Source organism: Protopterus annectens, chromosome 5.part0 (genome assembly GCF_019279795.1).
Source record: "Protopterus annectens isolate FY-2018-M chromosome 5.part0, PAN1.0, whole genome shotgun sequence".
In the NCBI taxonomy this organism is placed as follows: Eukaryota; Metazoa; Chordata; order Ceratodontiformes; family Protopteridae; genus Protopterus; species Protopterus annectens.
Genome location: NC_056735.1, coordinates 1165653358 through 1165665476, shown reverse-complemented (window position 1 = coordinate 1165665476; position 12119 = coordinate 1165653358). Strand labels below are relative to the sequence as shown.

Sequence of the window (12119 nt, the reverse complement as noted above, 5' to 3'; positions counted from 1 at the left end):
TAGTACCTAGGCTCACTGTTTAAAATCCAGGTTATCTGAGGTACAGCCAGAGCTTTGTACTTCTTTGCACAGAGATGTATTTTCTGGTTATAATGCTAACATCAAAGACTGTGCAACAGAAGATATATTTATTAATGGTTTCCAAAAACTTGCATGTGTAAATAATTACTTGATAATCATGCATTTTAGACCTTTAAGGAAAGAATGCAAATATGAAAAACAAAAAAAAAAAAAAGTATTTCAAATAAAATAAAAAAGTTGAGCACAAATGTTTTAGTACAAATCATATAAACAAGATACACTCAACATTGTGATTGAGCCTCTCAGTGCTTCAGCTGCTATACAAGCTGAAGCTGGATTTAATGAAAACAAGATGTTCCATGTCAAGACAATCATTTAAAGTGTAATTACATAAGAATTTCTTTCCAGGTATTCTGTGGGCAAACTCCTTTCTCTCAGAGTGTCCTCAACCAAATAACTTAAACATGCATTTCCTAGTACAATAAACACTGTATCTCCATGCATAAACACATGGAGTAAAGCTGTTTGCAGGTATTTTGCAGCATTTCTCACCAATCACAAAAGACAGAAACTAAAGCTCCTTAACAGAGAAACGTCTTACGTGTCAGTTTCCATGAATAACCTCCATAATGGTTCTTAATGAAAATCCTTGTGGAGTACTTAATGCTTTCTTGAGTAATGCCTTCAGTGTCACTGTGTCTTTGAAACAGTGAGAGAGAAGAGGTAGCATACATCAGATTCTCTCTAACCTAACAGAGTTCAAAATAATATCAAAATGTGTGATATGGGAGGGCTTGATAATCTGATAGCCAACACTGCCTTCCTACAAGCCAGAAAAAGTATAGATTTGGATACAAAGGACCTCCAGAGAAGGCGCAAAAGCCTGTCCCTGCCCAAGCCAGAGCAAGCGCTAGAAATAAGGCAGAAAATTAATGCTGACTTTGACAGCATTTGTGAACAACAGCCAATCGGTAAAAAAATTTTTAGGCAGTTTGTAGAAACTGTTCCTGAATACCAAGTCTCGATGGATTTCCTAGATGAAGTAAACAACTGGGAATTGGCAGAAAATGGTACAAAAGACAATCTCCTTCAGAATATCATGACAAGCTATTTGAATGCAGACTCAAAAAATTACCTGCCATTCCTAAGCGATGAGTTAGCTGAAAGATTTAAAAATGCTTCTGAGAAGGATTTTCCTGGATTTCTGGAACAAGCCAAAGAAGAAAGTCGAAAGTTTCTTATGAACAGACCTTATCAAGACTTCCAAAACAGTCCATTTTTTGACAAATTCCTGAGGTGGAAAGTGTTTGAAAGTCAACCTATCACTGAAAAGTATTTCTATGAGTTTAGAACCCTGGGAAAAGGCGGCTTTGGAGAGGTGAGGCAAACTGGCAGTTCATGCTAAATTGATAATCAATATACATATACTTTAGTTGAGAGGAAGGTTCATACAAATGTTTTGTGAGAAACTAGTCTCTTAGGCAGTCACTTACAATTGATATCCAGTAATAAAGTTATTTCAGTGAAATGTCACATTTACCAATTAGAAACCATAACATGCTATGTAACATTGTACTCTACACAGCCTGTCTTGTGTGTTTTGTGATATCTAAGGATTCATTAAATACACCTAGCTACCTGATGTACATTATTGTGGTATACATCCTGGTTCATGGGCATACAGTTCTGCACAAATGAGAAGGAATCCAAAACGTCTCAAGGCATATTTTCCATTAGCCGTTTTAATCTTGGTCCAATTTAAAACTGTAGACTTTGTTTATATAATTATGTATTATTTTTTGTTTTATCGCTAGCGCGCCCTAACCATAACACCTAATTTCACATTTGCATTTTACAACAGTAAGTTATAATTTGATCAGTTTGGTTTCATTAATTAATGCTATTTTGTTAAGAAACTATTTTAATGCATGTCTTTGTTTATATCATCTAGGTGTGTGCGATTCAAGTTAAGATAACAGGAAAGATGTACGCCTGTAAAAAGCTGGACAAGAAGAGGTTGAAAAAGAAGAACGGAGAAAAGATGGCTTTGCTGGAGAAAGAGATTTTAGAGAAAGTGAACAGTCGCTTTATTGTCACTCTGACCTATGCTTATGAAACCAAACATTGCCTTTGCCTTGTCATGACTCTAATGAATGGGGGAGATCTCAAATTCCATATCTATAATGTTGGAGAAAGGGGACTAGACATGAATAGAACTATTTTTTATTCAGCTCAGATAACATGTGGTTTATTACACCTTCATTCTATAAATATTATCTACAGAGATATGAAACCTGAAAATGTACTTCTTGATGACAATGGAAACTGCAGACTGTCAGACCTGGGCCTGGCGGTGAGAGTCAGAGAAGGGAAGCAAATCAACCAGAAGGTAAGTACAGGTTCTGGAGCAGAGCACTCTGTTTCCAAGAACTGTAAGCTGTACATGTGCTCTTAATTCACTACGATGTGTTCTGTACTAAGTGCTTTGGTCCCATTAGAACTGACAGACAGTAAGAATATTTTTCTCATTTAACTGCTTGTGTACAGCAACATTGAAATATAAATGTAAAAAAGAATAGCTTGTTCTGGCAATATATATAAATGTAGTACTGAATTTTATTCAAAATAGGCTATAAAGAAGGCTTATAAAGCCTGTTTGGACATTAAACATTTTTACCAGCTAGATACTCCCTATGGAACATGGAGGTAGTAGTTTTCATTTGAGTTGGGCTAAAAATGTAATAGACTAATGCACAAATGCATACTGAATCTGTTTTACAAATATTGTCCTTTCCTCAAAGTTAATAATAATATATACCACCCCTTTTATAAAAACTGCTTCATGACATTTCCTTTATTGTACTAATTTATGTTTAGCCACGGTGCCACTGAGTATTGCTTACTCTGCAAAGTAGTGTCATTTTATGTATGTCTTATGTATCTGAGTTATTTGTAGGTCTTAGTTGCATCACAGCATTTTATTCTGTAGGACAAATATTCAATTACAATATCCTCTCAGGAGTGCATATTCAGTTACTTGAACATTTTCCTGTACTTTTGATTATGTGCTAGTACTTATCTTGCTTGTCCTCTGTAATATTGCAACTTCTGTATCCCTCATATGGGCCCCCAGAATGAGATGCAAATATCCAGATGAGGCCTTGCCAGTGATACAAACTGGAACAGTACCACTGCTTGTTATATTCTGGTCTGTGTACTCCAGCATTCTGCCAAGCTTTGGTACTACATTTTCATGCTGACTTGCAGCATTAAAATGTCCAATTGTCCTATGTCCCAGGATCTGTTCTTGTTTTGTGGTTGGTGCCTCTAAACGAATTATTGCTTTCTGTCTTTTATTCGTTGTACATGATTTTGAATCAAAGCGCTTGACTCCCTGGTTTCATTCCTAGCTGGGGTTCCTCCTTTGTAGAGTATGCATGATCTCTTTGTGTCCATGTATTTTATTTGCAGGGAGTCTCAGGTTTCCTCTCACATTTTCAAAAAACACATATTAGGTTAATATTTATTTATTTATTATGTTATTTTACATTTGTTGACTGGGAGTGTCCGCCTGAGCTATTGCCCTTTTTCAGTGGAGGCCCGGGGAGAAAACCTCCAAAGATATACAATGCAATAAAACTAGCAATACAGAAACATTTCAATAAAACTAGCAATACAGAAACATTTCAATAAAAATAACAATACAGAAACATTTTAATAAAAATAGCAATAGTGAATTTTAGTAGTTAAAATATGGAAGCGACATACATGTATATTGTTGACAGATAAAACAGTACTATAAAGATACATTTTAATAAAAATAGCAACAGAGAAATTTGATAGTTAAGATACGTAAGCTACATACATGTATATTGTTGACAGATAAAACAGTACTATAAAAAAAGGAGAATGTTAAAAAACTAAAATAAGTTGTATGTTTTGGTTTAAAAAGAGAGCTGAGTAAATATAAGGTTTTGTATGCAAAGTAGCAGAAACTTAAAAGGTTACATAAGAATTTCAGGGAGCAGAGTATAGAAGAAGCTTTGGAGGTTGCATAGGAAGCATAGGACGAAGTAGTGTATGAATATATGATAATCCAAATTACTCCTGAGCATGTGTTTGATGTGGATGTGTGTGTGTGTGTGTGTGTGTGTGTGTGTGTGTGTGTGTGTGTGTGTGCGTGTGTGTGTGTGCGTGTGTGCGTGTGCGCGTGTGCGTGTGTGCGTGTGTGCGTGTGTGCGTGTGTGTGTGTGTTTATGTTCTACAATGAACTGACATGGTATTCAACACTACCCCCTGCCTTCTGCTTATTGCTTGGGAGAGTAGGTTTGGCTCCACATGACCCTGATTTGGATAAGTAGGTAATGAAAATAAATGAATAAATCAGTGCATTTTAACTACTGTAACCCCATACAGTTCTCAGTTTTTAGCAATTATATTTAATTTATTTAAACCTCTCAGCCAGTATATTAAACCTATTGCATATTTTGTTTCTGCAGACATAATTTCCCAATCCTTATGTAATATGGTGATCAAAATCTTGATGCACAGTGGCCCCATATCTGACAGTGGTGTTGTGCTAATGCCAGAGGTGTAGCTAAGGTTGGGTGAAAGGGGCAGCCCCCAAAGGCACAAAGTGGTAAGGGGATCGATTGGCAGATAGCTATCATTCTTCAGTTATTGTTGCCATTTAGAAATGAATGCACATATTTCATTTGTGGTCACAATTGAATCTCTGTACAGTACTTTACAAGCTCATTGCATTTGTAATCAGAACTGAAGAGCTCTAGAAGTGCTCCATGTGTGGCCTGAACTGCAGCGGCTACAGTTTAAAAGGCGAGAAGAGTGATATTTGCTCCTCAAGTCCAAGGAGAGGATATTTTTTTTGCTCCTCAATCTTTTTCTTTGTTTTGACTCATTCTTGGTCTACCCAGAAACAGTTTATTGAATAATGACTGCTTTCATTAGCACATTAGCAAGTCATATTTAGTATTTTTTTTCAAGTCCCATCCCCCATGACTGTGTACTGTTCTGAATGTTTGTGACAATATTCAGTAAGATATTGTAATATAATTTTGTTGTATTAATGCTTTTAAAAACCTTTGTATAGCTTATTTCTGGCCTACTTGCCTATAATTATCTTATTTATATCAATCATGTTGTGAACTAGTATAAAATGCCTGTACTCATCCTGTGTCTTTCCTATTTCTAGTTATTTAAATAGTGTATACGGGAGGGGTGTGTAAGGTTGTCATTTATGTTCTTGAATCACTTTTCAATAAAACCAAGTCAGTTGAAATTGTTCAGTCAAATAATCACCCAACATGTTTGCAACAAACTTGACCTGTGTGTGTGTGTGTGTGTGTGTGTGTGTGTGTGCGCGTGTCCGTGTGTGTGTGTGACCTTAGAGTTCATAGGAATCATAGGGAGTTCAAGGCTACTGAGCCTTGTGACCATTAAAGCTTGCAAGTTCCCACCCTAGACTGTATCTCCACTATCAAGGAGGGCTAGGCCAGGCCTTCCCAGGATGAATTTATGAATACCCATCCAATTACTTCTTTATGAAGGAAGATAGTATATCATATTACTTTACCTGGAGATGGAGACTGTTTCAGAAGTGAAGGAAATGCTGAGTAATGAATCTGTGTCTCCAGCTATAAGTCAAGGTAATTGAAAGTAAATATCCATGGCCTTGATTACAAATGATGCGCGTTCAGTGTAAGTGACCACTTACACTGAGAGAAGGTCTTTTGGAAGCTGGCCCCTCATATAAACCTGTTTATACGTTTATATCACGTTATCAAAAGATGAAAATAGCAAACGCTATTTCATCGAACCTAAAATATCTAAACCACATAATATCGAACATTCAGAACAGCGATTTTTTTTCTTGGGAAAAAATTTGCTATTCCGAAACACATACACACAACACAAGCACACCTAAAAAACATCAATACACACACATACACTTATAATCCTCCAACTAACCCTACACTAAACTATACATACACTACTATCTATCCACTTACCTTAACCCAGACCCTAACCCTAAGGTCCTTCACTATCGCACACTCACCTATCCCATGCCCTAACCCTAACTCACTTAACCCACCCCTAAACCTAATTCACCTAACCCGCGCCCTAACCCTAACTCACCTAACCCACGCCCTAACCCTAACTCATCTAACCCACACCCTAATCCTAACAGCCACACAATCTCACACTTACCTGAACCCGACCCGTATATCTCCACCACAGTGCTGAAAATAGCGATGCCACAGAACTGGCCAACCAAATTCTTTCCCTAGGAAAGAATTTGGTGTTCTGCAGCTTCGCTATTTTTAGCGTTCAATTAAAATGGGTTGATATTAGAACATTCAAAGTTTTAAAACTTCGAAGTTCTGATATAGACCCCCTGTTTATATATAGGCCTCAAATCAAAGTAAGTTACTTTGAGAGCAAGTCTTTCGAAATCAGGGCAGGCTTTTGGAATATGACCCTATATCATTTATTCTAAAGACAATAAAATGGTAAGCATGTTTGTCAGTACTTTCATTAATGGAGAATTCATCAGACTGTTAAAATAAACTGTGAAGGACTACTCGAATTACAGTTATACAAAGCATGTGACAAACTCATCACCAGTCACATTGTGTTGTTCATTGCTTATATTTCAGACTTCTTTTCTTAAAAAAAATTTTATCAACATTAAATGTGTCTTAAACAAAAAAATATAATTGTTGTGTAAGCAGCCCTTCAAGTGTTTAGCAGTCTGATGAAGTCTTCATTAAATAAACTGGAGACAAAATAGCTTAAAGTACTGTTTTATTGTGTTTAGACTAAAAGGCACAGAATCATATTTACGTCTACCTTGATTTATATAATTTCCGATCAGTGCTTATACATACATTACATGCAAGCATATAGACATGATTAACTCCTTAAATTATTAATTTGTAAAATTTTGCTACACATAGTGCCAGAGGTGCAATGTTTGATTCGTGTGTAAAACTGGTTAGATAGAAAGGCCAACAGCTGTTTTGCATTGTCAAAAGTGCACAGCAGCCATCCCCAATAACTGTTTAATTAGTACTTTCATTTTAATTCCCCTGGTAAGGGACATGTATGGTTTACTTATTTACTGACAGGTTTAGGGATGGGATCTCATGATCCCTTTTCAGTGAGATCTCAGTTACAGTGAACAATTAAGAAAAACATTTAAAACAAATGCAATATCTCTGACAGGAACAGGATGATGTGCCAAAGAGTTCATTCAGAGCAAATTACTCAGTGCCAGTTATCTGCATATTCAACCAGAAAGTTATTTATAAAATTATTTTCAAGTTTGTTTTACATTCAGTCTTTTATCATCATTATCTTTGCTATGTGGGTGAGTAGCCAGGACTAGTAATTATTGTAGCAGGTTAAATCTCTGAGCTGCTTCCTGTAATCCTGGGTTTGAGTCCTTTAGTCTTCCTTTCCCTTCTGCTTGATTATAAGCAAGTCACTTAATCAAACAGTGCTTTGGGGAAATTGTGAAGTTGTACTAGGCTCCTAAACACTCTCATGGACTTCATGCTAGTATGTATTTTCATTCTAATCCAGGCTTTAAGAAGACCATATATTTCCGTTCTAACATTTTTTTTACTATTCTGCTGACTAAGCACACTCGGTGCAAGTTCATCTTTTCAGAGGTGATATGGGTGTGAAGATAGGTGAAGACTGCCAGCCTAGCCAGGTATAATTTTGTAGATAATTCTGTCATTTGTAAATATTAATGTAAGCCAGAGGCTTGTTCTCTTAAATGTGAAAAGACTGCATTGGATATTGAACTGCAAAAATGTAACAACAGTGCGCTCTGCTGTAAGAAAGCTAAGTCAAGCATTTTATGACTGCCTTTGATGTCAAAATTCGGAGCCGATATGTCTGGATGAAGGAATTCTGCCTATTGTTTTAAGGCCAGAGTTAATGGCTAGAATTTGCATGTATAACTTTCTTTTATTGCTCTGGTTTCTGACCAGGTGTAAAGACCAGGTAAAGAATGCAAATTTAGTTTCTGTTAGCCTGGGAACACCAGAGAAGTGTGAAGAATGATGTCATGTAAAGCATCTCTGTGTTGTCAATTTAAAGAGAGAGAATCAGAGAGCTCTGAGCATTTTGTCTTGGGAACATCCATCATCAGCACTCCCTGTTTCTATATGTAAGTTTATTTTAGAATTGTGTTTTCTTTTAGATATAGCTAGGAAATAGGAAGATTAGACTAATTTGTTTTTCTGTGCTGTCAGAACTTTTGTACGGTATTATTTTAAACATTTCTCTGTGATCTCTGAACTATTGACTAGCACTGTGTAGTAAGAAGTATTGTCTTGTGTTTTTATTATTTATTATTAAATATTTTTAAACCTTTTAACTGTGGCTGTTTTATGTAGAGTTAATTTAAGCTCTAGAGTACATTGCATGTATATAGTGATACTGTACCAAGTCACTCTAATAAGCCTTGACTGTTCAGTCACACTTACAATTTGGAAAATAATATTGCACAGTAATAACTGGACACCTTTTCAGAAGGGCCTTTGAGTAGCTGATATTAGTGGGTGGCAGCAGCTGGTACTATCTTTTAGACTGGGCAGAAAAGGGGCACAACTGGAGAACCTGTGCCAGCCTTCCCCAGGAGTGTATGTGTGGTTGTATATAACTGTTATCTCAAAGTGTGTGTGTGTCAACAGGTCTATATTAGAATCATGAAAACTTACTTTTGCGAATACAAAGTAATCGACACATAAATGTTGAAGTCCTAAAAGAGCGAAGAGCGAAAAAAAGCGAATTCGGAATGTCGAACGTCCTTTATTTGGCCAGCAGGGTGATCGTGGGTATGAGGAAATAAATCCTTTTCCCCACTGTAGTCCAGTCTCGGAGTTGGTATATTTAAGTAGGGGGGAGTGGGGGTACGGGGGGGGCTTGCCTCCCTGTAAAAACATTTTAAAAAGTGTTTTGCCTTAGGTTTACCTTACCTGTATGGCACTGTTGCTTCCGGGAATACGTTCAGTGTTGTCATTTTCGCTTTTTTCGTCCTCCGTTTTTGGATTTTGACAGTTATGTGTCGATTACTTTGTATTTGTTTTAATATAGACCCGTGTCAACTACTTGGGCAGGGACACGAATCACTGGTTGGACAGAGAGGGTGCTGGAGGGTTTAGCTTTCCCACTAGGCTGAGATCTGGACGCTATAGCTGTGCCAGTGAGGATTCTTATTGGGGACCTGGAGAGAAAGAGAGAAACCAGCCCCAGACTGACTGTGATCTCTGTGTGCTCTTAAGGGAAATTGTACTTTACTGTGTGTGTATTTATTATCCTTTCCCTATATGGATGCCCCTCACTGGTGTTAGTGGTGAGGATTGAGGCTCCTTGATTGCTTGGCCAGGGCATGGGCGTCACAATGGGTACATTTTTGATTAAGTAATATGTTCAGTCACATTCTATTCAGCTGGAAACTGAAGGAGTCAAATCCGGAACAGCAAGATAAAGTTTGTTAGATAAATGGGTAAAACTTACACCTTCATCCTGAATAGAGAATGAACATTTTCCCACAAGATGTTAACGTACAGGTAAAGCCAGGTGAAAAACAGGTCTGCAGGCTCATGGCAGTATGTTAAGCTGCTGTGAAGCAGGGACTGGAAAAAGCAACCATCAATCAATATTTATGCTCACTAAATGTGCCTTAGTTTTCAGTGAGTGTAAATCAATTTAAAAAAAGTTAATTAAAAAACAATTAGCAAATCTAACTGGAATAGCAGTTACAGGAACATGCCATTTACTTAAACCTCACAAGTTTAAAAAAGCCATGGGGAGATTGAGAAAGAGAGAGTTACAGACTGAACAAGAGAGGGGAAGAGGGAGAGTGCACATTTCTTTCCTCCAGAATTCATATCTAAAGAGCATTCCATGAACATGCATTATTTGAATAACAGTAAGTATGAAACTACAATGTCTTTATTGACTTACTGTAATCCCCAACAATTTACCAGAAAATAAGGGAAGCAAATCAGGGACAGCTGAGGGGTTCTTTGCACTGTATAATTTGGTTTTCATTCATTTGATCACAGGGATAGGTGACATGTACTCAGTCAAGAAAGTGGCTGAAATTACTGGGCACATTTGTGTGTGTGTTATGCGTATGTATGTATGTTTCTATGTATATTTCAGTATGTGTGCATGTGTGTGTTTCTTTGCTGTGTTTGACTGTCTCTGCATGTGACTGAGTTTGTGTGTGTGTGTGTGTGTGTGTGTGTGTGGGTATATATATATATATATATATATATATATATATATATATATATAAATATATATATATATATATATATATATATATATATATATAAATGTTCATACTGAATACTTCTATAACTTATATGCGGGATGTAAAATACTTCCTTCAAAATCAGTGCTACAGCAATTTTGAAACATTAGGCAGAGGAACAATTTTATAACAAAATATAAAAATTGTATATACTAGCAAAAAAGCAAATATGAAACATATAGCCCATTGTCTAAGTGCAATAATGCTCTCTAGGGTGAGTGTTATTGGGGAAGTAATGTACTTTCAGGGATGTAGCTGTTTCAGGCCTCACAACACTCCTTGGCAGGCATTATTTCCTCAGTAACACCCACCCTGTCAGATATTATTGCTTGCTTTCCAGCTCATAGCCTTAATCATCTGGCTACACTAACAGTTCATTAACTCAGTATGTACTTTATCTATTCCATTTCAGGGCTGCAAGGGAGCAGAAGCCTTTCACAGAAAATAATCCTGGGTTATGCCTTATGCAGACTGGCCCACACTCTCTCAGGATGCAGATATATGCTCCTTCATACATGTCGCACGAGCAAACACACACACACACACACACACACACACACACACACACACACACACACACACACACACACACACATGGCACACACACACACACACACACACACACACACACACACACACACACACACACACACACACACACACACATACATGGCACACACACACACACACACACACACACACACACACACACACACACAAATAAACACACGCACATGGATACAGGCACACACACACACACACACACACATATATATATACACACACATAAAAACGCATACCCACACAAGCATACACCAATGAGCAGTTTGGAGGATCACCATTCCACCTAAAAGGATGAGTGACAAAGCCAGAGCAGCATACAAACACTCACATGGACAAAAGGAGAACATGCAGACTTCACAGATAAGTCATCCCAAATGGGAAATGAATGGGAATGCAAAACACAGCTTTGACATGGGGAAAAATACATTGCATCATAACAGTTTGGATCCATGTGTGTGTCTTATTTTTTAATTGCATTATAATTGCATTTAGTATTAGGCATTGTACATACCATATATTTTTGGATGCACTTCAGAATCTCGAAATTCAGAAACATCGAATATCATATGACCAAAACCATATAATCGATGTTTCGGAAATCTCAAAAAAAAAAAACAACTAGTGAAACATTTATACGGGGGGGGCAAGCCCCCCTGCACCCCTCCCAAACCCACTCTACTTAAATATACCAACTCCGAGATTGCACTACAGCAAGGAAAAGGGAAATCTCCCGTTCCGCGCTGTATGCAGATTCTGAAACTTTCATCATATGGTCTTGACCATATGAAATTCGATTTTACATGATTTTGACATTCTGAATGGAACCCATATTTATATATATATATATATATATATATATATATATATATATATATATATATATATATATATATATATATATATAGATATATATATATATAGATATATATATATATATATATATATATGTTTATATACACACACACACACTCACACACACACACACACACACATGCACACACCCACACTATATGTAATATATATCTACCTATCTATTTATGCATAGATAAATAGAGATACACATACACACGCACACACACACACACACACACTCATAAATATTATATTCAGGTAGTGTAGTTTTGCTTTTTTTTTTTTTTTTTTTTGGAAGAGGTAGCCTATGTAATATGGTATAATA

The 12119-nt window shown here is 36.7% G+C and overlaps 1 protein-coding gene across 1 annotated transcript in view; it reads left to right on the top strand.

Annotated features, from left to right (window-relative positions):
* Nucleotides 1–694: 694 nt before the first annotated feature.
* Nucleotides 695–12119, top strand: part of GRK7 (G protein-coupled receptor kinase 7) — a 476155-nt gene continuing 464730 nt past the window's right edge. The window contains exons 1-2 of the mRNA XM_044071009.1: nucleotides 695–1399; nucleotides 1973–2410. Coding sequence (XP_043926944.1) covers nucleotides 797–1399; nucleotides 1973–2410 — 1041 coding nt within the window. The 5' untranslated portion in view covers nucleotides 695–796. The remainder of the gene's footprint in view (nucleotides 1400–1972; nucleotides 2411–12119) is intronic.